The sequence below is a fragment of the Lynx rufus genome, unplaced genomic scaffold (assembly GCF_022079265.1).
Source record: "Lynx rufus isolate CCGP_SWC_20201006 ecotype Redwood Valley unplaced genomic scaffold, mLynRuf1.p SCAF_25, whole genome shotgun sequence".
Lineage (NCBI taxonomy): Eukaryota > Metazoa > Chordata > Mammalia > Carnivora > Felidae > Lynx > Lynx rufus.
In genome coordinates, this window is record NW_025814840.1 from 6,425,076 (window position 1) to 6,450,065 (window position 24,990).

The following is a 24,990-nucleotide window of genomic DNA, read 5'->3' on the forward strand; positions in this document are numbered from 1 at the left end:
TCTGTCCTGCACATTATAGGAATTTTAACAGCATCCCACACCTCTATCCACTAGATGCCAGTCGCAAGCTGTAATAATCAAAAATGTCTCCAGACATTTACCCTGGAGGGAAAAATTGCCCCCAGTGGAGGACCACTGGTCTAATGCAACATGATTGTGACTTTAGGTACATAAGGAGGGAGGTAAGAATTAATTCTAGGAGACTCATTTGGGTGAAGAGGAGGAGGAAGGAACTGAACCTGAGATTCAGTCCTTATCACTTTTTTCTCATATGGGAACTATAACAGTGAGACAGTAAAACATCTCACCAAACAATGTCCAAATAATCATTTCCCAAAGCCAGCTCTGTGGAACATTAATTCTATGGACTGTTAGTAGATGCTACTGATAAAAGAGACCCATGGTCAAATAAATTTGTAAACAACAACTTCACCAACATCAAACAGATTTTTTTTTTCATTGTGGGACTTATCAGAGTCCTTAACCTTCTAATATGCTTTGAAAGTATCCAAAAGAAGAGATATAGGATGCCTCATTTCCCAAATTTTTGGAGTACAGATCTCGTTTTTTTGGCTAATCATCTTGTGGAATTAGCATGTTTTGGGACACGCTCTGGCTAAGTTTATCACTGTGGGAACACCTTTTCATAAATTAAAATGTTTCTGTCTCCAGGTAGTAATTCTCTACTTTGTTGATAAGCATGAGCCATGGTGCCATCATGTTAAGTCGGCTGGAGAACGTTTCCCTTGTGTGTTCCTGTTGCCAACTCTGGGTGCCATGTCAGGTGTAATAGAATAAGCTGATGATTTGTTCTGAAGATAATTAGTAAGGATGCCACTTCTCGCTTTTGAAAGATTCACCAGATTCTTTGTTTGCCAGCCTTTGGGAATTCTGCCAACTTCCTGCCATTCTAGTATAATGGTGTGGCCCCATGCCTCCAGCTGTGAGTCCATTACTAACATAGAGACTGCAAGTGGTTGGCTGCTGACTGCTCACTTATGCTCCAGGCATTGCCACGGGCACTTTCCCAGCACGTGTCATTTATTCAGCACCATGACTCCAGGATATAGGTTACTCTGTCCCTCCCATCGTAAAAATGAGAAAACCAGAACCCAGAGCTGTTAAGTAGCATGCTCAGGGTCATACAACTAGCAAGGGGCAAATCCCAGATTAGAGTCCAGGTCTGGCCAAGACCATGTTCTTCACAACTCTGTGACCTCCATGCCCCATCCTTACTGCATTCATTCACTCATTCATTCAACTGTCATTACTTGAGTAGCTCCTATGTGCCAGGCACTGTGGGAGGAGTGAACAGGTGTGAGGTATGCGTGGGAGGAGTTCAAGATACTCCAGAAGAAAAACAGTAATGACAGCCCGCCCTTGTGGTGCAGAGAGACTCGTGTTTAAGAGGAGTAAAGCGTGAGCTGAGATACGAAAGTTGACGCATTTGTGGGCAGAGGAATGAGATGTGCATGTGCAGATGCTGCTCCCGCTTTGTGTTGACTTCCGACCTTCTTATTTTTATTCAATACTTTTTTTCCCAATCTTTTCAATAAATTGTATTGAGAGAATGGCACGTCCACATGCAAATAACACAGTTGGACTGGATTGATATGAGGTATAAAGTTAAATGAAAAGGGATCAGAGACTGATCAAAACAAAGCTAGTATTATAAAAACACTAGAGGAACATACAGGGCAAAGCTTCATGGACGTTGGATTTGGCAATAAATTCTTGGATGGTATTAAAAGTAGAGGCGACAAAGAAAAATAAATTAAATGAACTATATACAAATTAAAAAGTGCATCAAGGGACACTTTCAACACTGCAAAAGCAACCCACAGAATAAGAGAAGACACCCGCAAACAATATAGCCGATAAAGGATCGACATCCCAAGTATATCAAGTGCACCAATAAGTCAACAGCTAAAAATTAAGACAAGTAAAACTTCAACTATATATTTGTCCACAAAACGCTATTGTCCAATTACCACATACACATAGCCCATAAGCCCATTAAAAGATGCTCAACATCCCTCGCTATGCACCGGGAAAATGTAATCCAAAGCCATTTCCTGCCTCCCAAGATAGCAAGAGTAGCAGCAGTAATCGAACAAGAAGAAGACACAGAAACATCGGGGAGTTTGTGGGGCAATTAGAACCATGTGCCCTGTAGCTGGAAATACAAAACTGGTGCCGCCTCTGTGGAAAACTACACGCTGGGTACTAAGGAACATACGATTACCAGCAGCGGAACAACACTCAGACCTAAACCATACGGGAGTGTTGAAACGCGCAACTTGAATGAACCTCAGAGACCTTATCCCAGTGAAACAAGACAGTCAAAAGGACGTACGCCGTCTGATGCCAGTTATATGAGGCACCTAAAGTCGTCACATTCGTAGAGACAGAGTGCAGAATGGTGGTTACCCAGGGACAGGGGACAAAGGATTCAGAAATAATTATTTCATAGACACAGCGTTTCAGTCGGGGTTCATAAGACGGTTCTAGAAATGGACGGTGATGATAGCTGTACATGGTATTTTTTGATCTAATTAAAACACGACCTTTTTTTGTTTGCTTTTTTGTCCTACTAGTTATAATGAAGATAATAAATGCTAGCGTTCTCTCCCTCTCCACCTCTCTCCCTCTGATGGCACAACTCAGGGCTCTATAATGATGTGTGGTGGCTTCTTGGCACTCCACAAGAGAATATGAATTATACGGGATGGATAACTAGCAGACATCTGCTGTATTAGGAATAAAAAGTCAGAGCTGAACTGGTTTATTTTCCAGTGGAAAGGGTGTGTTTATACTTCTCTCGGAAAATATATGGGGAGAAACAGGAAAATAACGCTTTAAAAATCCTATTTAAAGTTTGGGTCCCTCGGAAAAGCCCGAATATTCCTGGCAAATATTCGACCGTCTTGTTTTAACCCTGATTAGCCTGGAAATATTGTACTGCCCCTCAGAGAGATCAATGACAATCAGAACAGGAACTGGGGCTGAAAATGTATGTTCTTCCCCAGCATAGCCTAAGGGTATGCACGGAAATTCCAATTATAGTCATTCTACAAAATCTGATTTCTCTAAAACAGTTTAGCGTCAGAATCAGCAGGAGGGGCTTGTGAAAACAGACTGCTGGCCACCTCGCCCCATCCCCGCTCCCCCGCCCCATGGTTTCTGAATCATGGGTCGGGGGTGGACCTAGGCTGATACTTGCTGGTCAGAAGACCACACTTGGAGAACCACACCCCTCTGATAATCTTCCTTGGGATCCCAGGTGTGTTTCTCTTCAGGTACTTGATGTGCTGCTCTTAAGAGTACTATTTTTCTAATTCCCTGTATTAGGACTTCAGAGTCTTTTTACCATTGCTGACGATGACCACGGGCATTTTGTTTTCCTCCACCCTCTGCCAGATGATGATCAATCAGTAAACAAACTCCTCTACACTAAAGAAGGGGCATACGATGATAAGCCAGGTGGTTAATACCATTGTAGAGAAAACCAAGCTCACACGCTCAAATTTGTTTCAGGGGGCTATATTTTCATACAGTAACATTTCCAAAATCAGGTGCAGCTGGACAGTATTGCTCAAAAATGCCAGTCTGTTTCCTTGTCTACGAACAGAATTTGAGGACATTTAGATCCATTGTCATCTGAAATGCCACCTAACTAATATGAACGACGGAAGTTGGCGTGCGAATTGACTAGTAATATTCGTTCGTCCCATGTCTATTTATAGAGCATCCTCTGTACACAAGGGAGGAGGTAGGACCTAGGTGAAGACAGTACCGAGATGGCCCCAAAGGAGGTCTTGTTCTCGGGGGGCTACCAGTCTAGTGGAGCCCAGATGAAGGACAGCACTGGAGAACGTACAGAGCAAAGACTGGAAAGACACAGGTCCTTATGGGCCCACCTTTGACTTCTCAGTCACCAGGACAAGCCATGGGGTTACGTCATGAAAATTACCCTCCCCGACCCTGGAGGAATGAAGACAGTGTGCTGGAAACTCAGGGAATTACGTGTCCCATGCTTCGTGGTCTCAATTGCCTTTATGTACGTTCTCCGCCGAGCCGGACAATTCTGCTCTCTACACCCTTTGCCAGAAGAAGTCAAGGGCTGGATGCAGAGGGAAGAGAGAGGGCCATGATGGTTTTACATCATCCTGACAACACAGCCCTACCATTGTTCCAAAAGAAGATAACATATAGCCGTTGAACCACGTGGCAGAGTAAAATGTCTGTCTTTGTGACCTTGAATCTGATAGGATAGATGACTGAGCTTTGATAGGGAGGCGACAAAAGGAGAACCCTCGTGTCCTCTTCTGGACCCCACTGGGAAAGTGTCCCATCCTATGTGATGTCTGGGAACTTAAGGAGAGGAGAAGAAACCGCATCTCTCAAGACACACCCACTTGAGTGTCACTAAAAGAGGACAGTCGTCACGCTAAACTACTAACAAGTTAATGTCAAAGAAGTTTCCATTTTACCTTCACTCTAGGTGAAACTTCTATTTAAAATTTTTTTTAATGTTTATTTATTTTTGAGAGACAGAGTGCAAGTGGGGAAGGGGAAGAGAGAGGGAGACACAGACTGTGAAGCGGGCTCCAGACTCTGAGCCGTCAGCACAGAGCCCGACACGGGGCTCGAACTCACGAACCGCAAGATCATGGCCTGAGCTGAAGTCACACGCTTAACTGACTGAGCCACCCAGGCGCCCCGAAACTTCTATTTTTAAAACTGAGTAGGCAACAATATTCTCTAACAACATTTTCATAATCAAGGTAAAATACAAGGTTCAACCGTGTTGGTAAAACGTTTCTTTCTTTTTTATTTTCATGTTGCCATTAGCACCTGCAGCAGTCTCTCTACATTAAAATAGGTCAGGTCGATTTGTTATTTTTTTATTACACAAACAATAGAAATAAACATTGCACATGTTTGTAAAATACCAAAGAATATAAATTAACATGTGAAAGCCCCCTTTATTCTCTGCAAATTTTCTCCCCATTCCTTACATAACCTGTATTAACAGTTTGGTCTCTATGTTTCCAGCTCTCTTTCTGTGTGTGTGTGTGTGTGTGTGTGTGTGTGTATCCATATTTCTGTGTGTGTGTATATATATATATATATATATATATATATGGGTTGGGATTTTGAAAACATAAATGTTACAAAATTATACTATTTTACAAATTTTTGAATTTCACAATAGGTCTTAAATCTTTCCGTGTAAGCATACATAGGTCTATCTTTTCTCTTTAAAGACTCATTTCTTTTTTTTTTATTATTTGTTTGAGAGAGAGGGTTGGGGGAGGGGCAGAGAGAAAGGGAGTGACAGAGAATCCCAAGCAGCCTCCACACCGTCAGCACAGACAGTGGGATGCGGGCTCCATCCTACAAACTGCGGGATCACGACCTGAGCCGAAACCAAGAGCTGGACGCTTAACCAACTGAGCCGCCCAGGCGCCCCTAAAGACTTATTTCATTTGATATGAATGTACCAGATTTAATCACCCTCAGGAGAATGGACTTTAAGTTGTTTTATTTTTGCTACCACAATAGTGAGAGCTAACGTCCTCATATATGATCCTTTTGCATATAGGAGTGCTTCTGTAAAAGATGTTCCTCAAGGGAGAATTCTTGGATATCTACATTGTTTCCAACATGTAGATATTATGAACAGCAGGGAAAGAACTATCTTGGTTTTCAAATGTTCTTTCAGAAACTACCTTTTTTTTTTTAATCAAAAGACTATCAGAGAAGCAGTTAAGAGATCAGAGTTCCAGTTGCTAGCTGTGTGAACCCTTACAAGCTCACCTTCCTTGTTAGAACCTTAGATTCCTAATCTTTAAGTTAAAAATAAATTAAGGTCAAGTGAATTTTTATTTTTTTTTAATATTTTTAAGTTTACTTATTTTGAGAGACAGAGAGCAAGGGGGGGGAAGGGAAGAGAGAGACAGAGAGAGAGAATCCCAAGCAGGCTCAACACTGTCAGCACAAAGCCTGATGCGGGGCTCGAACCCACAAACTGCAAGATTGTGATCTGAGCCAAAACTAAGAGTTGGACACTTAACCGACTGAGCCACCCAGGCACCCAAGGTCAAATGAATCTCTAAAAGCTTAAAGTAAAGCATTGCTAAAGTCTCTCCTAATTCTAAAGTTGTACTACATAAATCAAAAGAAATAAAATATTTGTCTGGGGGAAAAGCCATAAAATTTTATAAGGTAATCGCCTAAATATATATTTATAGGATGACCAATAGTTCAAAACAATTGAAAAAATATTTTACCAAGTATAAGTTACTATTGTTTACATTATATAGAGACAAAATAAGATAATGCTTCTACTCTTAAAGGTCTTCTAATCTAGGAAGTGGAAAACACAAATCTATAATAATATGGAAGAATATAGGTGATATAAAAAAATTACAAACAAAAGCTTCTACTGAATGTGTACAATTGTAAACCTGGACATAGCAAACATTCTCAAGAAGAACTTAACCTAAATAATAAGTCTCAAAAAAAATCAAATACTCTTGGAAGCCAAATGCTAAAATGTACCATTCTCGGTGTTGTCTCAAGGTTGCTAATGGGGCTACTTTCTCTCTGTTTACAGGTGCTGTGGAGAGGGTAAAGAAAATCCGCGACTATGCTTTTGTGCATTTCAGCAGTCGAGAGGATGCAGTTGAGGCAATGAAAGCTTTAAATGGAAAGGTAATATAGGACAATGTGCGTGCACACACACACACACACACACACACACACACACACAAAGTTCCACCCAAGTTTGGTGTGGAAATTTTGTTCAAAAGAACGATCCCACAAGTCTGTGTCACTCAGGCTTTCTCTACCTCTAACATGACTGCCTCGATCCATTGAAGATGAACAGAAGAGTCAGCGACAGAAAACACCATGGAGATGTGGCTCCTGTGTCCAGCCCTGTCTCTAATTTGGGCTGATTTGAACAAGTCACTGCCCCTCAACTTCCTTCCCAAGTGGGGGATTGGAGTATTGGCGTAGGTTATTTCAAGGTGTTTTTCTCAGGTGCAACTTTCTGTCATTACTTTGAGAGATTATCACCTCAGTAGTGCAGTATTTTGGAGGCTGATGACCAGAAAAGATGTCAAGTTCACTGCTGTCAGTCCGCCCTCAGAGTTTTGATCTCCCTACTCTGGAAGGCTTTGGGTCTCTTCACCTGGCCAAGAATAAGGTCCAGGAAAAAGCTAGTTTCTAAGTCCTTTCTCCTGACTTGTAAATAGAAACCAATATAATATTTACTTATCAATGCAAAAAACATTAAAACCCTTGGGGCACCTGGGTGGCTCAGCCAGTTGAGCGTCCAACTCCAGCTCAGGTCATGATCTCACAGTTTGTGAGTTCAAGCCCCGCGTCGGGCTCTGTGCTGACAGCTCAGTGCCTGGAGCCTGCTTTGGATTCTGTGTCTCCCCCTCTCTCTTTCCCTCCCCTGCTCACACTCTCTCTCTCTCTCTCTCTCTCTCTCTCTCAAAAATAAATAAAATTTTAAAAATATTTAAAAAAAATGCTAAAACATTTCTATAGACCACTTATCTTGCTAAATAATGTCTGGGATACAAAAAAAACCCAAAGATACTTGTCAGCAAGCTAAAAGTCTACCAGAGGAATAAGTACACACACATCTTTCATAGTTCAGCCAAATAAGTTTCATATATATATTATATATATGTGTATATATGTATATATGTGTATATATATGTATATGTGTATATGTATATGTGTATACATATGTATATATGTATACACATGTATGTATACACATGTATGTGTATGTATATGTATATAAGATAAGTACACACACATCTTTCATAGTTCAGCCAAATAAGTTTCATATATATAGTATATATATGTGTATATATGTGTATATATATGTATATGTTTATATATATATGTATATGTGTATATATGTATATGTGTATATGTATATGTGTATATATATGTATATGTATATATATGTATACACATATATGTATACACATGTATGTGTATGTATATGTATATGTATATAAGTACACACACATCTTTCATAGTTCAGCCAAATAAGTTTCATATATATATTATATATGTGTGTATATATATGTATATGTGTATATATGTATATGTGTATATATATGTATATGTGTATATGTATATGTATATATGTATATGTGTATATATGTATATGTGTATATATGTATACACATGTATGTGTATACATATGTGTGTGTATGTATATGTATATGTATATGTATATGTATATGTATATGTACATAAGTACACACACATCTTTACACATGTATGTGTATGTATATGTATATGTATATGTATATGTATACACATGTATGTGTATGTATATGTATATGTATATGTACGTAAGTACACACACATCTTTCATAGTTCAACCAAATAAGTTTCATATATATATTATATATATGTGTATATATGTGTATATATGCGTATATATATGTATATGTGTATATATATGTGTATGTATGTGTATATATGTATGTGTATATGTGTATATATGTGTGTATATATATGTGTATATATGTATATATATGTATACACACACACACACACATATACACATAAAAAATGGTGAGTATATCCAAAGGGAGGAGGAATGAGCCATTCAGAATCAGAAAATCTTCGTGGAGATGAGAAGATGGTAACTATAAGAAGCCATAAAAATTGGGCAGATTTCCCAAATCAAAACACATGGAAATGGAGAGGCGGTTTCCGAGGCACAGAATTTGGAAAGTGCAAGAAGTGACTAAGGAAGGTGGAAGTAGAGCGATTCCGTTAGAACATGATGCACGCAGGGCTGTGTCGCCTGTCGGGCTTTGCACCAGTCAGTCCTCACAGCAGCCAGCTGGCAAAGGGGCTAAGTACAGAAGTGTGAGCGCGGGGAAGGGGAAGCAAAAGAGTGGAGGAGCTGAGGGTCACCGCACCCCTGGGGTCAAGGTGACAAGGGGCGGGAGACATCACAGGAAACCTCAGAGAGAGAGGACTGGACGGAGCAGGTCTCCTTGGGAGAAAGAAGCAGGGGTGTTTGGCCGAAGGACACGGCCAGCAGCTAAGGGAGTACCTCCCAGAGCAGGTTCGTCGGTCACGGGGGGCTGGGCTTAGGGGCCGATCTGGGGTCCACAGACATCCTTGAGTCCTGCAGGAGAGAAAGTACTGACTCCAAAATGCAAAAACTGCAAAGCAGAAATTCGTGCGGATTTAAATACACGTCCATGAAGCAAATCACCACCTCGTCTTTATCGACGATCACATTTAGTGCCATAAAGCTGTTATTACTCTGAAAACAATTCATAGGTCAGTTTCTCCATTTGAGAACATTCCTGAGGATACATGATGAATGCTGAGAAGAGACGGTCATAAATTAAGCACTAATAATTACATTGAAATAATTACGATGCAAAAATTCTCAAATTGTTCCCAAATTTTACAGCTAGATAAGCTAGGTATATTTTTTAAAGATGTTATGTCTTGGGGCACCTGGGTGGCTCAATCAGTTGAGCATCCAACTCTTGATTTCAGCTCAGGTCATGATCCCGGGGTCATGGGATCAAGTCCCACATTGGGCTCCACGCTGACAATGGAGCCTGCTGAAGGTTCTCCCTCTCTCTCTCTCTCCTTTCGCTGCCCTTCCCTCCCCCATTCTCTCTCTCTCATTTTGAATAAGGGCTTGAAGGAGGGCGGGAAAGGAAAGTAGGAGAAATCTCCACGTAGGGCTATGGGGCATGAATTGAAAACATCCAGGAACTGGGGCGCCTGGGTGGCTCAGTCGGTTGAGCGTCCGACTTCAGCCAGGTCACAATCTCGCGGTCCGTGAGTTCGAGCCCCGCGTCGGGCTCTGGGCTGATGGCTCAGAGCCTGGAGCCTGCTTCCGATTCTGTGTCTCCCTCTCTCTCTGCCCCTCCCCCGTTCATGCTCTGTCTGTCTCTGTCTCAAAAATAAATAAATGTTAAACTTTAAAAAAAAAAAAAAAGAAAGAAAAGAAAACATCCAGGAACTGATTGGATGTCGGAGTGAGCAGGAGCCATTGGCTGGTTTTCAATATGGGGGATCAGGATGATACTGTGGGGGAAGCCAGGAAAGGAAACCTATTTAGAGACAAAGGGGATGAACTGAGCTTTGCATGTGGTTCTCTATTTTAGAAATACTTGTGGATGTCTGTGATGTGTAAGGAATTTTTCGGGGCTTGGGAATATACCGATGAATAATATATCACCCTAGGTCTTGAAACGTCTAGAGCAAATCACTAAAAGACAATACTGAGTTTAAAACATTCAAGGGGTGCCTGGGTGGCTCAGTCGGTTAAGCGTCTGACTTTGGCTCAGGCCACGATCTCACAGTGCAGGAGTTCAAGCCCCACATCAGGCTCTGTGCTGACAGCTCAGAGCCTGGAGCCTGCTTCAGATAATCTGTCCTCCTCTCTCTGTTCCCCTCCCCCACTCATGCTCTCTCTCTTTCTCTCTCAAAAATAAATAAATGTTAAGAAATTTTTTTAAAACCACTCCTATGGGGACAATGAAGCACAAATTCTATTACAGTATGGAACCTGACTTTGCAGTAAAGAATCATTCCATTAAAAATGTCTCTTGATAGGAAGGTCTATAAGCAGAGACCTATTTGGGTCTCTCTCACCTTCCTCAAGACAGGACTGAAGATAAAGAATCTTATTACCAAGACCACCCCCTTCCTTTGATACTCTGATCTGTTGCTTCTAATTATATCAACACCATTGTAAAGATAGGTGAATATCATCAGGATTCTCTCTCGGTATATTCCAACTAACATATTCAAGACTGGCTCTTGCTGCTAAAAAGTAGGGCAGATATAGGAAACTAAGAACAAGTTGCCCCAAGGCTGACCAAAATGGTCACAACAACCAAGAAGCACAACTTTGTCCGGCCAACCTCAATGACCCCAGAATGGACTGAGGCTCTCACCAAATGGCGAGCTGCTATGACAGAGAATCCTTGCAGGAACACTTCGTATCATTCCTTTTCTTTATAAAAAATAGAGGCTCACAACATTCTTATTCAGAGGAAGCTACAAATGCTTCCTCGCAACACCTTGTCCCATTGATAAGAAATACGTCAATCCGTCAAGCATTTGTTGAGAGCCATCTTTGTCCATGTTGGCAAGCAAGAGAGAAAAGTGAGTGGCGCGCATAGATCTACACACATCCATTATCTTCCACGTCAAGATCTGTTTGCAAAATGTTAGAAACTTGCGTCGGAAGCAAACACCGCTCCAATAATTCTTGAGGACACGTTTTAAGAAGTGCGTGACTTGAGAAATCGCAGTGCTTCCCCTGGTTTCTCTGCCAGTTCCCAGCTGTGCAACAGATCAAAAGGTTGCTTCACGGGTTCCTGGGGGGAAAGTACAGTGGCCTCCTTGATCCCTCTTCCCTGAGTAAGGCCCTATTTTTAAGTCTCTTTTCTTTTCTAGTAAAAACTTACCTATTGTGTAGCCGCTCTATGAAGTAAGCCATTTAGGGGCACCTGGGTGGCTCAGTCATTTGAGTGTCTGACTTCGCCTCAGGTCATGATGTCATGTTTCATGAGTTCAAGCCCCACGTCAGGCTCACTACAATCAGTGTGTCAGCGCAGAGCCCGCTTTGGATCCTCTGTCCCCCTTTCTCTGCCCCTCCCCCGGTCATGCTCTAGCTCTCTCTCTCTCAAAAATAAACAAAACATTTAAAAAAGAAGAAGAAGTAAGCTATTTAGCTGGCTGGCAGCTGGAACGACCTGACGAGGCTACCCGTGCCAACGTGCTAACAACTGATAAGATTTCTTTATTGGTTTCCTTTCACCTTCTTTGTGCTGTGCTAAGTAGTAAAGATTATGTTCCACCCATTATTAACCTAAAATTTCTTAGAATTACATAACATGTAATTTAAAACATATATATCTCATAAAAATATCACATAACTCTCTGTTGCAATGACTGTATTCACATAATTTATAACCTGTATGTCAGAAGACGGTGGTCAGTTTGTCACTGTGAAACCTGGTGCATATTATGTGCAATGTACCAACAAAACGACTCAGGAAAACTCAACTGACCCACAAACGTGAACCGATAAAGAGACAAGATATGTGTAAGCGAAACAGCGAACAGAGCAGCAAATTGACTAACGCTCAGGAGACTAGGGCTCAGCCGCACTGGGTTGCCTTCATATCTTCTGATGTTGTTTCTTCTTTGCTCTCTACAACAGGTGCTAGATGGTTCCCCCATTGAAGTGACCCTAGCCAAACCAGTGGACAAGGACAGTTACGTTAGGTACACCCGAGGCACGGGCGGAAGGGGCGCCATGCTGCAAGGAGACTACACCTACTCTTTGAGCCATGTTTACGATCCCACCACAACCTACCTTGGAGCTCCTGTCTTCTATGCCCCTCAGGCCTATACAGCAATTCCCAGCCTTCATTTCCCAGCCACTAAAGGACATCTTGGCAACAGGGCCATTATCCGAGCCCCTTCTGTTAGAGGTAATGCTCATCAGCTCTTGCCCTGGAATAACTCTACAATTTCAAATGATTTGTATTGCAATAGCCTTAGACAAATTGGATGGGTCCACCGGGAGAAAAGAACTGGAAAATTGTTCATGAAAAATCAAATATTATTATATCAATAGTTGTCCTCTCATAAAAATCTTTTTTCACATTACAACTGGTTATTGGAAAAACTTGGTCAGGACATAGCACAAAGGAGTCTAATGCATACATTTGGTCTTCGCATGGGTGCATAAAGTTTGTACAGACTAAATAGTTAGCTTCTCCCTTATCATTGGACCACCACCATATTGCAGTCATTTGTGACTCATCAGAAAATTTACAAATGAAAGCAAGGATGGGCCAATGAAAACCAGTTATGTCAAATAGCAAAAACACGTCAAGGCACATGTGCCTTTGAGGGCGACTCAGGGGCCTATTCATATATAAATCAAATTATCATAAACATGTTCTAAGAGACACATGACATGCTTTCATTTGACCTCCTCCCAGGATTATGTGCTATGCCTTCTAAAAAGCCACACTAGTGAGGAAATCAACTTATTTCTCCAGGATATGGGGAACTAAATAGTAAGGTCCAAATAGAAAAAAGACTGACTACTAAATGATAAATCTTTCCTATGTAATCCTATAAGAGTTCCAAATGTTCAATCAGTGTTCTGGGCTCAGTTCAAGCAAGATAGATGAAAAGGAAAGCATTTTTTTAAAATTTCTAGTAAACTAGTTTGTCTCTGCCTAATGGGGTCCTTCAGAATGGTCCTGCTAGGATGTAGTTAATGCCAAAAGAATCCCAGTTCTGTCTTCCAAATATGAAACCATTCTGGGCAACTTGACAACAAACTGTGTATTTAAATCCCATCCTTGGGTTTTAGTTAGAAGCAAAGGGGCATGTCAAATTACTGTGGAAACTATCCTCTTACTGTGTTTTACTATTTTTCAGGAAAACTGAGTTGGCCATCCTAAGATCTCTAGTCTTCAACAGCCTTAAAATTTCCATAATCATCATAAAATCACTCTACCCAAGATTATAATGCTAAGGAAATCATCAGGTTTTCCTCCGGTATAATCTATCTATGTGGTGGCAAATTATGTCATTAAAATATTACGAATTTGTAATCTGAAATCATATTATGAAATAATGCATACGTTAAATATAAATTGGCAACCAGTTGTAATGTAGGAAAAAAACAAACTCCACTCCAAGGGAAAAAAAATACCTTATAACAAGAAAGGAAATCAATGAATGAGATTCATGGATGAAGGGTAATCAATTTAATTTTTTTTATCAACTTTATGCCATCAGTAGGAAATCAAAGTGGCAACACAGCAAAACAAAAAATCAAAAGGAATCTATTAATGAAACTCAATGGGAATTTAAGCCTCACGTTGACAGGCCATGAAACAGAAAATAGTGAACTTAAAAACCTGTTTTCTCAATGTTCCATTTCCTGACTGATCACTGGGGACGGAACTATTGGGGAAGCTAGAATTCATTTCTGATTTCCTGATCGAAGATAAAAATGCAACTCTTATTTTAATACATGTGGTCATAACATGCTGGGATCTTGAAATAAATGCCTTCCCAACATTTATTAGCCTATAGAAAAATATCAACAAAAGGTTAACTGCAGACAGAAGTTGCAAAATTTTTCTCTGTACCAAAGTTTTAAAGTTGCTCGTGTACTTAGTGATGATAGCTTTGATAGGATTGCTTTCTTCCCCAGTCAAAAAGAAAACACAAAAACACACCTGTGGCGACTCCTACCTTTTGTTGAGTTTCATTACATCAGAATCCTAGAGTTTTCTGTGCATCGTCAGGGCGGTAATCAATGGGACTTGGGCTAACTTTTCCATTTCAGTAAGATTCAGGGTGATTTTCTGGTGGTTTGATTCAGTTTAATGCCTTCTTACATTCCTAGAAATTTACATGAATGTACCTGTAGGGGCTGCGGGAGTAAGAAGACTAGGTGGCCGTGGCTATTTGACCTACACAGGCCTGGGTCGTGGATACCAGGTCAAGGGAGACAAGAGAGAAGACAAACTCTACGACCTTTTACCTGGGATGGAGCTCACCCCAATGAATCCTGTCACTTTAAAACCCCAGGGAATTAAACTTGCTCCCCAGGTAGGTAATGTTATTCCGGAGATAGTTTCCTTAAGTTAGGCCAAAGACCTTCGTACACCTTTCGTCAAATGATTTGACTTGATCCCTACTTGGGCCACTGCTCGTTTTGTTTTGTTTACATAGATAAAGTGGCCAATCGACACAATGAGAGAATGCCCCGCCATTGAGTGTCACTGTCCCATTTCACTCTTCTTCTTAAAAATGAAGTTTGACACCCTAAATAATCTGAACAACTGGAAAACGAAGATCCTACTAAGAATTATTAACCAATACCTTAAATGCAAATAAAGTGCAGCAAAGACCCTGACTCAAAATAAATGCCTACTGTGTGGGAGTAGGCTAATGGAGAGTATTCGTGACAGGGAATGAATAGACCACTCTTATGTGCCAATAAAGGACATCCTTTATTGGAAACACTGTGGGGTTCTTTAATGTTTATTTATTTTTGAGACAGAGAGAGAGAGAGAGAGAGAGAGACAGAGGTGAGTGGGAGAGGGGCAGGGAGAGAAGGAGACACAGAATCCAAAGCGGGCTCCAAGCTCTGAGCTGTCAGCACAGAGACCGATGCGGGCTCGAACCCACAAACCGTGAGATCGTGACCTGAGCCAAAGTTGGACACTTAACCTACTGAGCCACCCAGACTCCCCAGAAACACTATGTTTAAGAGATAAAAACCACACTGCCGATGGTGATATCATTACCCATATTAACTATGAGATGCCATCACTCCTATCCAATTAAGTCTGCTACAATAATTATAGTTGGGCAGTGATTATGGGGAATTTTTAATGCTCTCATTCCACAGCTCCATGTTTCTGCTTGAGGCTGTGGTTTTTATTATTGGAAAATTAAAAGTTATAAAAGCTGTTCCAGTATGGAAAATGAATTAACAGGGGTAAAAATAAAACAAAACAGGATGTATATTAACCCTTAGCCCGTGGGTGTGCAGTACCTCTGATGGTCTCCCTGTAGACACACTGGCTAAGGAACCAGTAACCGGTTGTTCAGAGGTACAGTCTGTGGACCCTAAAGGAAACATTCCTACTCCAGGCCCAAAGGTATAAGCCCCCAAGTTAATGGAAGTAGGCCTTATGATTGCAAGCAAGTGGAAAACTTGGTTTTCTAACAGCTCATCCTGAGTACTATTTTTGCAGGATTGATGGTTGTCTTACACATCCACATGAGTTCATCTAAGGTTGCTGCTATCCTTACCCAGGCCATTAAAAATAAAGATGCCTATCAGAGTGGTAAACAGCAACCATTTGTTTATTCAAAAGCCATTTATTGGCCATGTATCACGCACCACTATTGTGTTAGGTGCTGGGGATGGAAAAGAGAATATAATACGGTCTTTGCCATCAAAACTCATATGGCAATCCAGTAAGAGACAGCTGACACATAAGCCAATTAATTGTAATAAAATTAATTGTAATAAAATCATGATGAAGCCTTGCTCAGAAAACACTAAAGCTTGTCATCCAATCTATCTTGGGTTAAAATTTAAAATAAGGCACCTTATTAAAGAACTAAGATACTTGGAAATCTTTTAAGAAAATAAAAAATAGTAATTGTTATAAATTCCATGTCATAGTTCTATGAGCTGTCATAGCATGAGGGACAATCTCTCCTTCTTGTATTCAACCCAGATCAGAAGTTGGTCCTGGTTTATAGTAATATGTAAGGAACCATCTCTAGCAACTAACGAAAGTTCTTTAATTTGTCACTGAATCTCTACAACTACAGCTTAGACACTGAAGGCTGTGCCAACCCAAACCAACAGAGTTGGAGCCTTAACAGTTCCACGGTGGAGTCACGAACGCCCACCAGGAGCAGAGAGACAAGGACTGTCCCGTACAGTCAGCAGTTGTAATCCCAGTAACTAGTAACCCATTAAACTTTTTACCTTGATTTTTACAAAAATGTAAAGTTAAAACCCTATGACAAACGACATGAAGTAGGAATATATTCTTAGGTTATTTTCTCTAAACTGCTGTAGACAGAAGGATTGAGGGTAATGAGGAAATCCAGCCACACAGTGCTGAAATGTCAGTTTTTCTTTAATGGAATAAATACATCTAACAAATCATAGAATTAAGCTATGGGTAAAAAAAAAGAAGAAGAAAAAGTTACAGCTAATGGACTGAACTAAAAACATATTAGAATAAATGGCGTGAAACGATTTTTGTGAATTAATAGATGTAACATTTTAAATGGAGTTCAAGTTGAGTTCATCTTAAAATTGTACGAGTCATTAAACCATGTGGCGTTTTATATTTTCTTACATTAGCTTCAACACTGAAGATTAGAGTTTAAAACCCTGAAAGCTGATGAAATAGTGCAAATACGACAACTGGAAGGAAAATCACTTTTTTTTTGTTTTAACTCTCATAGATATTAGAAGAAATTTGTCAGAAAAATAACTGGGGACAACCGGTGTATCAGCTGCACTCGGCCATTGGACAAGATCAACGGCAACTATTCTTATACAAAATAACCATTCCTGCCCTGGCCAGCCAGAATCCTGCCATGTGCGTAACATCTCCAAATTCCTCATTTTCTAAGATTTTTAGAGTAAGAGTCTCCGGTAAATTGAGTGTATTTTGTCACTATCTTTTTTTGAAAATGTTTATTTATTTTGAGAGAGACAGAAGGTGTGCATGAGCAGGAGAGGGGCAGAAAGAGAGGGGGAGAGAGAGAGAGAGAGAGAGAGAGAGAGAGAGAATCCCAAGCAGGCTCCATGCGGTCAGCACAGAGCCTGACACGGGGCTTGATCCCACGAACTGTGAGATCACGACCTGAGCCGACGTCAAGATTTGGACGCTGAACCCACTAGGCAACTCAGGTGCCCCTACGTTGTCACTATCTATATAAGCTAAATATTTCAGTCTACTGCCTACTCAATTTTCATTAAATGCAAACGTCCAGTCGTGTAGCGGGATAGAGGTGCCAGCCTCTCAAAGGCCCCACGTTTCAAACAGACGATGAAGACTGCATAGCATCACCCACCAATGAGAAACTGCAGATGTAAAATGTAACGGAAATGAAAACTGTCGCCCGTCTTTTACCTGTGCAGCGTTCAGGCTGAACCATGGGAAATCACCACGTTGTACATCATGACACCGTGCGCGGTCACTTAAATTTTGGATTAAAGGTCCTCTCTGGGAGTGGGTATCCCCGCCTCAAGCCCGCGTCTCTGCACATTTTAGGAACTTTCCTGGTTCACGTGTGCAGTTGAACAGCCACGCGGTGCGTTAGGCGTGTGCCCCAGGAATGTCGTATCCACCGCTGAGGTCCTGGGTCAGGTCACAAATCTCCCTGCACACACACACATACACACACACACACACACACACACGTAAAGTCTTAAATGCAAAGAGAATGAAAACCACGCACACAAAACCCCACTATCTGCTCATCTGCAAACACTAACAGCGACAGAGCTTTGCTCCCATCTCAGCCCTCAGCACCCCAAATTTAAATGCCTGCCCCGACTGGATATGTCTTGCAGCCACCCCTTCACGCCTCCGAAGCTAAGTGCCTACGTGGACGAAGCCAAGACCTACGCGGCAGAGCACGCCCTCCACACCCTGGGCATCCCCACCGACGGGGCCGAGGCCCCCACCGCCCCCGCAGCCGCCGCTGCTTTCCCAGGTACGGAAAATTGTGCCGGACACGGCAGCCCACCCAGCGTGTTTGGGAAACCCTCCCTTGGGACCATGGACCCTTAGAGCTCTTTATGACCCCCACCCACAAGAAATCTGACTTACACCACCTGTGACCAAAGACACTCTCCAGGTGAGTGGACCATTCAGGTAGGACAGAGGAGTGAGGGGGGGGGGAGGAGCGGGGGCGAGGCTCAGCTCAGCTTGAGTAGCAGCGTGATCTCGAAAGAGCCAGCCTCTGCATCTGGTCGGCTTGGGTTTTCACTTTCAGTGAGACAGGCTGGAACGGCCTATTAAGAGTTGATGTTCACTCGAACGCTCAGGGCACGCCAGGTTCTCACCTAAATGCTCCGCATGCTTTATGTTATATCAGTGACGCTCAGGACCCCGCAAGAGGTAGGTTGTGGCATAATGCCCGTTGTGAGCTGAAGGAACCAAGGACAGGGATGATGAAGTAATTTGGCCAAGGTCAACTGGCTTTTAAGGAGCCCTTGGAGTATCTGCACTTTTCTCATCTTCAACTCAACTTGACTTTCATTGCTTTGCTTTCTGGAAGAATCGTGTAGACCACGCATTTCTTAAGTTATTTTAAGTCAAAAACTCTGTGTGCAAGAGAGAGTCAGAGACAGATCGAGATCCTTTCAATATGTGGATAATCAGCCCTCATTTTATCTGCTCTATAATTTTGGTCTGGAGCGCACTGTTTGCTCAGAATAAAGCCTGTCTGTAGATCGACACGCCTCCAGGGTCACATTTAAAAGACTTTTCCCCATTTATTATGTACCTACAACCGATGCTAACAATTAAAAAGTGAACCCTCTAGAGATTCAAAGAAACCAGACTACAAATTTGTTCTGGAAATTTTTCCTTAACAGTTAGGTTGAGTGACTCCATTCAGTTTTAGCAAATAAAAGTTCATTTCTTTTGAAGAAATTGGTCATGAGTCACTGCATTGGCATACCTCCCTTAAAACAAATTAAGAGATCCGACTGGACCCAGAAATAGGGCATTTCTGTCAATCCATGCATTCACTCGTATATTGGGCACGTACAGGCGTGAGAACTGTCTGTTGCTCACCAACATAACACCTGGGCCCATTCTGATTTTCTTCTGTTTCTCAAAAGTCGCGAATGTGTTTTCCATTCTGGCAAGCAAGGTTGCAACCGGTGAATGTGACCTCAATGCCACCTTTGTTCTGTAGAACGTGGAGAAGATGTGTGGCGTGCCCCCACGAGGTTGCCAAGACCACAGCTGCCAACGCACAGGGCAGGTCCCCTGGGCTTCGCTGGGGCCATCAGGCCCGTGCTCGATTCCCACACAACAGGGTGTTGACGTGTCAGTCTCCTGGGGGTCCTGTGCCACGGCTTCTCGGTTCTGGGAGAAGGGTCAGCCCCTGTCTTGTGGACAGCTGCACCCCAAAGCCACTTAAATAATGTACTGTAAAAACAAATGAGCCACTGTCAGAATTTTCCAGTTGCACATTGCAAAAGATTTGCTTTTACCTAAGAACGTTTGCTCTTGTCCTCACTTCTGTTTGCTCCCACAAGAAGTAAAAAATATTTAGGGCATGAGAGTTGTCTTGGGGACGCCTGAGAATCTGAGAGCCTCTCTTATAACTTTGCTGTGGAGTCAAGCAAAGAATAATGGGTCACAAGGGAAGAATCTGTTTAAATTCCAAACACTCTTGCACTTGGGAAATTAGCCAAGTTGAAGAAGAAAATTCAAAATCCCTAAAATAGAATCTACACCACACACACACATGCACACATGCACACGCTCTCTTCACACATGTGTATTTCTTACTCACTTATTCAGAAATACTATTTCCAAAGTCAGGGAAGTAATCGGTAACACATTTCTCATCTCGTTGGAAAACAGACCGAACTTCAGTCGTGCCTTAGTCAGCATTACTGGCCAAAGTGTTCAAGCCAAGGAGTGGATTTAATTTTTAAAAAAACAGTCCAGCCAGTTTCCTGCCACCACTTCCTGAGAAGCCACCAGAAAGAAATCAATGTGTCTGGGGTTGGGATGACGGCCACGGCACATAAGCCAAATGGGCTTTTTCTTTTTCTTTTCTTTTTCTTTTTTTTCAGGTCCCCGTTTGTTGCTTAAGTATATTTTTCCCTTTTTCTTGTCACCTGCACACTTTTTGGGTCGTCTCAGAAACGGTTTAATTTTGATCTAAAATGTTAACAGGGAAACATTGCTTTTAGGTAACAGCTGTTAGGCCCTTTTCTCTAAACACGATGTTAATCAGCCAGACGTGATATTAATGTGACTGCCCGTGATGGCCTCCTCACCACTCAAACCCCTTAGTTGTCTGAGGGTGAGGACAAGCATCGTGGCCTCTAGACAGCTTGCTGGAGAGGCAAGATGATCTTTGCCCTTCACGGTCGGGTCTAAATGTAAACAGTCCATGGATTTGCTTTTACGGTGCTACGTAGAAATACACGAAAACGCTCAGTATTTTTTCTACCGGTCTACCTACTCCCTATATGTCCTTTTTGGGCAAAAGCAATGAGTTTTTAACATTTCACTCAGATGGGGGGGGCACAAAATCAGACCCACAGAGCCCCCACTCCTCCAGCCCTGCCAACCTCTCAATCACCTCTCCTCCTTTGTAAATTCTGCACCCCTCTGATAAAGACCCAAATCTCAAGTGTAATTAACTCAGCATCCTGGTAAGTTTCTGTTTCTCGGACTCGACCTCTGGTGTTTCCGATTCTGCAAGCGTGAAGTGGATCGGGCACACATAGTTGACCTCGCTTCGAGGAACGCTGTCCCCTAAGTCACTGAGTCTAGATATTATGTCTCCTGAGTTCCCTTTTTAATTTTTTTTAATGTGGATTTGTGAGAGAGAGAGCGAGAGAGTGGGGGAGGGGCAGAGGGAAGGGGGACAGAGGATCTAAAGCAGCAGGCTCTGGGCTGACAGCAGACAGCCTGGCGCGGGACTTGAGCTCACACACCGCGAGGTCAAGACCGGAGCCCAAGTCGGACGCGTAACCGACTGAGCCACCCGGGTGCCCCAGGAGTTCACTCTTTTAGAGGGACGTATTAAACTTTTGGCTTTAAGCGACGTCAGACTTTCATATCCCAAAAAGAAGACAGTTAACCAAAAGGGAGGACGCCCGGATGCCTTTGCTGAAGCTCTCTCTGCCTCCTTCTCCAGGATACGCTGTCCCTAACGCAAGTGCGCCTGTGTCCGCGGCCCAGCTCAAGCAAGCGGTGACCCTTGGACAAGACTTAGCAGCATATACGACGTATGAGGTCTACCCCACTTTTGCAGTGACTGCCCGAGGGGATGGATATGGAGCCTTCTGAAGATATCTTTCTTTTAATTTAAGAATAAGACACACACAACTCTATCCGGAAGAAATAAACCTCTCACTCAGTTTCCTTAAGATCACAAGTAATACTTTTCCTAAAGCGATGCCTTGCCCGAGACTGGTTAGTGTATACTAATTGTAGAATCATGATAGGAGGCTGTATTCCCAGTGAAATCAAATGTCAAGCAGGCTTTTGTCTAACAGAAAGCTAAAGAACCATTGCCCCAACAGTCGTTTCTCCCAGGCTCCTGAGGGACCTGGTGACGGGTTTCTGAACCCTGACAGTGTAAAGAGAGACCTGTTAACCAGCAAGCGTTCAGGGGTCAGCAGACCTGGGCCAGAAACAACAAAGAGAGCCATGTGAATTCCAGAGTCTTAACCTGGGCTCACAGTTGCTTCTGTGACACAGAGAGTCACAAACAGGCAGGGTGGGGGCAGGGGAGGACGCTCTCTGAAAGGCGTTCGCATTGCCCGCCGCGTGGGGTATGTCCTCAGGCTGGGGTCCGTGAAAGACTGCCCAAGGTCTGATGGGGTCAGCATCACTTCCATCCAAAAAGTGCCCCGGGTCAGTCTGTCCTAGGTCAGCATCTTCGTGGCCCCCTCGACCCCTGGGGACCTCGTGGAAGTCAGCGTGATGTGCTGCAGGTAACGATAAAATGAACCCGGGCCCACTGTTTACTAAACTCATCGGCCCGCACCTCTCCTTCCCTGGAACCCCCATCCTTGCCAATGGTCCCCCAACACAGTAATCACCCCAGCGTAAAAGGACTTCTCCTTGTAAACTTTTCGCTTGTTCACATTGATTTGTTTTCATATCTGTCTCACGTGGCTCGTGCCTAAAACCATAAAAAGGCGCATCAGATCTACCGATCTTCACTTGTGATGCTTTTTCCTACTCAGCAAAGGGGCTGTGAAGTCTTTTCAAACAGAGGAGTGAAGATCCACTCTCATTTCTTTGGACTTTTTGCAGCATCCAGTCCACCGTCCGGCATTCAGAGACTGTTATATTGACGTGGGGTCAGCCTTGGACTGTCTCACCCACTCGCATGAAATCTGCCCAGAAATCCTCTACCTTTCCTCCCTTCTGTTTTCAACAAGTATCGGACAGCTTTACTGTGTCCGAGCCCTTTGGTCTTGAACTCAGCACAGAAACCTTACACCCACCACTGCCGATTGATCAGAAGCTGATTCTTAGACACCCAGCCAGGGTGCTGTTTACCAAAATCCTCGAGGGCTTCAGGCCTCTCTCCAGGAACATCTTCTAGGGATACGGGTGCTACAAAAAACCAGGATGGAGGGAGCAGAAAGCTCTACTTTCTTGCCATACATGTAAATGACTGCGTCTGTATCAAAACAGAAATAACCCAGGTCTGAACTCCAAACACCTATCACTACTGTTTCAGTCTCATTCGTGGTTTAAGACCTACAGTACCAGAATTTCCATTTAAAAAAATCCTTTGGCCCTGGTAAAAATTCTACAGGACTCAAAGGAAGACATACACATGAAAACATAGAACCATTGGTCAACTCTTGAATGGGATCCTGGGATCCAAAATCAGCCCAGATTCCAATCAAAATCAGCTAAATTCCAATAAGAGTTAAAAGTCCTTGGAACCTTTCAGTTCTGTTAATTCTAATCAGGTATCAAAGGCCTCAAGGCTAAGCTCACTCTGAAAGACCCGGTGCTTTCAACTTTACATTTTGATCCTCATATTCCCTAGGATAGTGGCTCCCAAACTTAACTGCACATCAGAAACACCTGGAAGGCTTTTCAGAATGCCTTTACCAAGATGGCGCCTCATATGGATTACATTAGAATACCACAGGGTGATATTCTCGGTACTTTTTAAAAATCTCAGGTGATTTCAATGTGCAACTAACTTTGGGAATGGCCATAATCTTTCCATTTCAACCCTGTCTTCAACCCTTAATGTCTTCCTTTTTTATTTCTTTTTCATTAAATAGAAAAATGCAAGAAAAATTTCTCTAAATAGCCAAATCATATTTTTACACATATTCGTCTCATAAAAAGTACAAATTTGAATATAATTCATACTGGCTTCAAACTAACTTTTGGACCAAACTAGTTTTAAAAACGAGGAAGTGAAAAATTCCTCCATAAGCAATTTTGAGGTCCAAATCTACATTCCCGGGCAGACCTGCTTTTATACTCAAAAAGAGTAATTACGTTGAGGCAGGCAAATTCCCACTGAGTCCAAAAAAGCATTCCAAACTCCAAGAGCAAAAGTTTTAATGTTCTTTAAAATCTCTGGAAATAGAAAAGATTCCTTCTACATGTCTCGTCAATCAAAATGAACAGTTAGTTAACCACAGGAATCTTTTTATGAGAAAAATCATTATTCTGGGTGAAATCATAATGAGTTTTTTAACGGCTAAGAAGAGAAGCCTAACCATACAAAAATAGCAAAGTATCGAGAATTGCCACTTGAACACCAAGGAAACACAGGTATTCGTACATTTACCTCGTAAGGATGGATTGTATTCAAGCGAGTAACTATGGTTTTACTTTTTGCTGAAATTTTACTTCATTCTAGTAAAATCGAGAGAATACTTTGAATTCCATTAGAACCTATTCGTAGAAAGTATCAATGTGTCTGTAGTGCCATATGTATTGACTTTGCCCAAATTGAGTCGTGTAGAACAGCTCCAGCTATAATGAGTTTGGAACTTTAAAAAAATGAGAGGTTTAAAAATCAAGTGTGGGGCCACAGGTTTACTTCACATGATGTTGATGTTTTTGGACGTCAGAAATTAGCACCTGTTTAATACCTATTGTACCTTGTGCATCAAATCTATTTTTTGTTACTTCTTGCTTTCTTATTTCCTAGAAAAGACTCTTCACAGAAGAAACTAACATGAGTAAACCAACCAAATGATAACAGAGTACCGAACCAATCATTTAGGAGCATCTAGTAAATTAGAATTGAGTTTCTAAGTTTTGGTACTTAATAGCTTAGTGAAAATTAAAATTAACCGCCGTTACTCACGAGAAATGGTACAGTAGTGAGATTAGATATCTATTCTCTTACCCGTAAGAGTGCTGCTTATTCTCCAATTGCTATATTTCTCTCCCACCCCATTACTGTAACTAGAAGACCATCTTTACCTGTAGCAAGATACAGTTTTCCTACATAGCCGGTTCTTGCCTCCCACCTGTGCCCAAACCTGGTATCATGCCGGACCACACTGTGCTGGCGTAAAAGCACCCAAAATGCTGCTAGAAAGCTACTTCATGTTAAAAAAACATTGACTTCAAAAAATATCTAACAAACCACAGGTCCTGGACTTTTTAATGGTGAATG

The 24,990-nt window shown here is 42.1% G+C and overlaps 1 protein-coding gene across 2 annotated transcripts in view; it reads left to right on the forward strand.

Annotated features, from left to right (window-relative positions):
* A1CF (APOBEC1 complementation factor) overlaps window positions 1–21,662 on the forward strand; it is a 52,078-nt gene extending 30,416 nt beyond the window's left edge. The window contains exons 6-11 of one of the 2 annotated variants that reach the window (XM_047088720.1): window positions 6,623–6,720; window positions 12,257–12,530; window positions 14,474–14,679; window positions 17,071–17,207; window positions 18,188–18,330; window positions 21,511–21,662. In XM_047088720.1, coding sequence (XP_046944676.1) covers window positions 6,623–6,720; window positions 12,257–12,530; window positions 14,474–14,679; window positions 17,071–17,207; window positions 18,188–18,330; window positions 21,511–21,662 — 1,010 coding nt within the window. The remainder of the gene's footprint in view (window positions 1–6,622; window positions 6,721–12,256; window positions 12,531–14,473; window positions 14,680–17,070; window positions 17,208–18,187; window positions 18,331–21,510) is intronic. The other variant, XM_047088721.1, reaches the window with a different exon arrangement.
* Window positions 21,663–24,990: the final 3,328 nt, after the last annotated feature.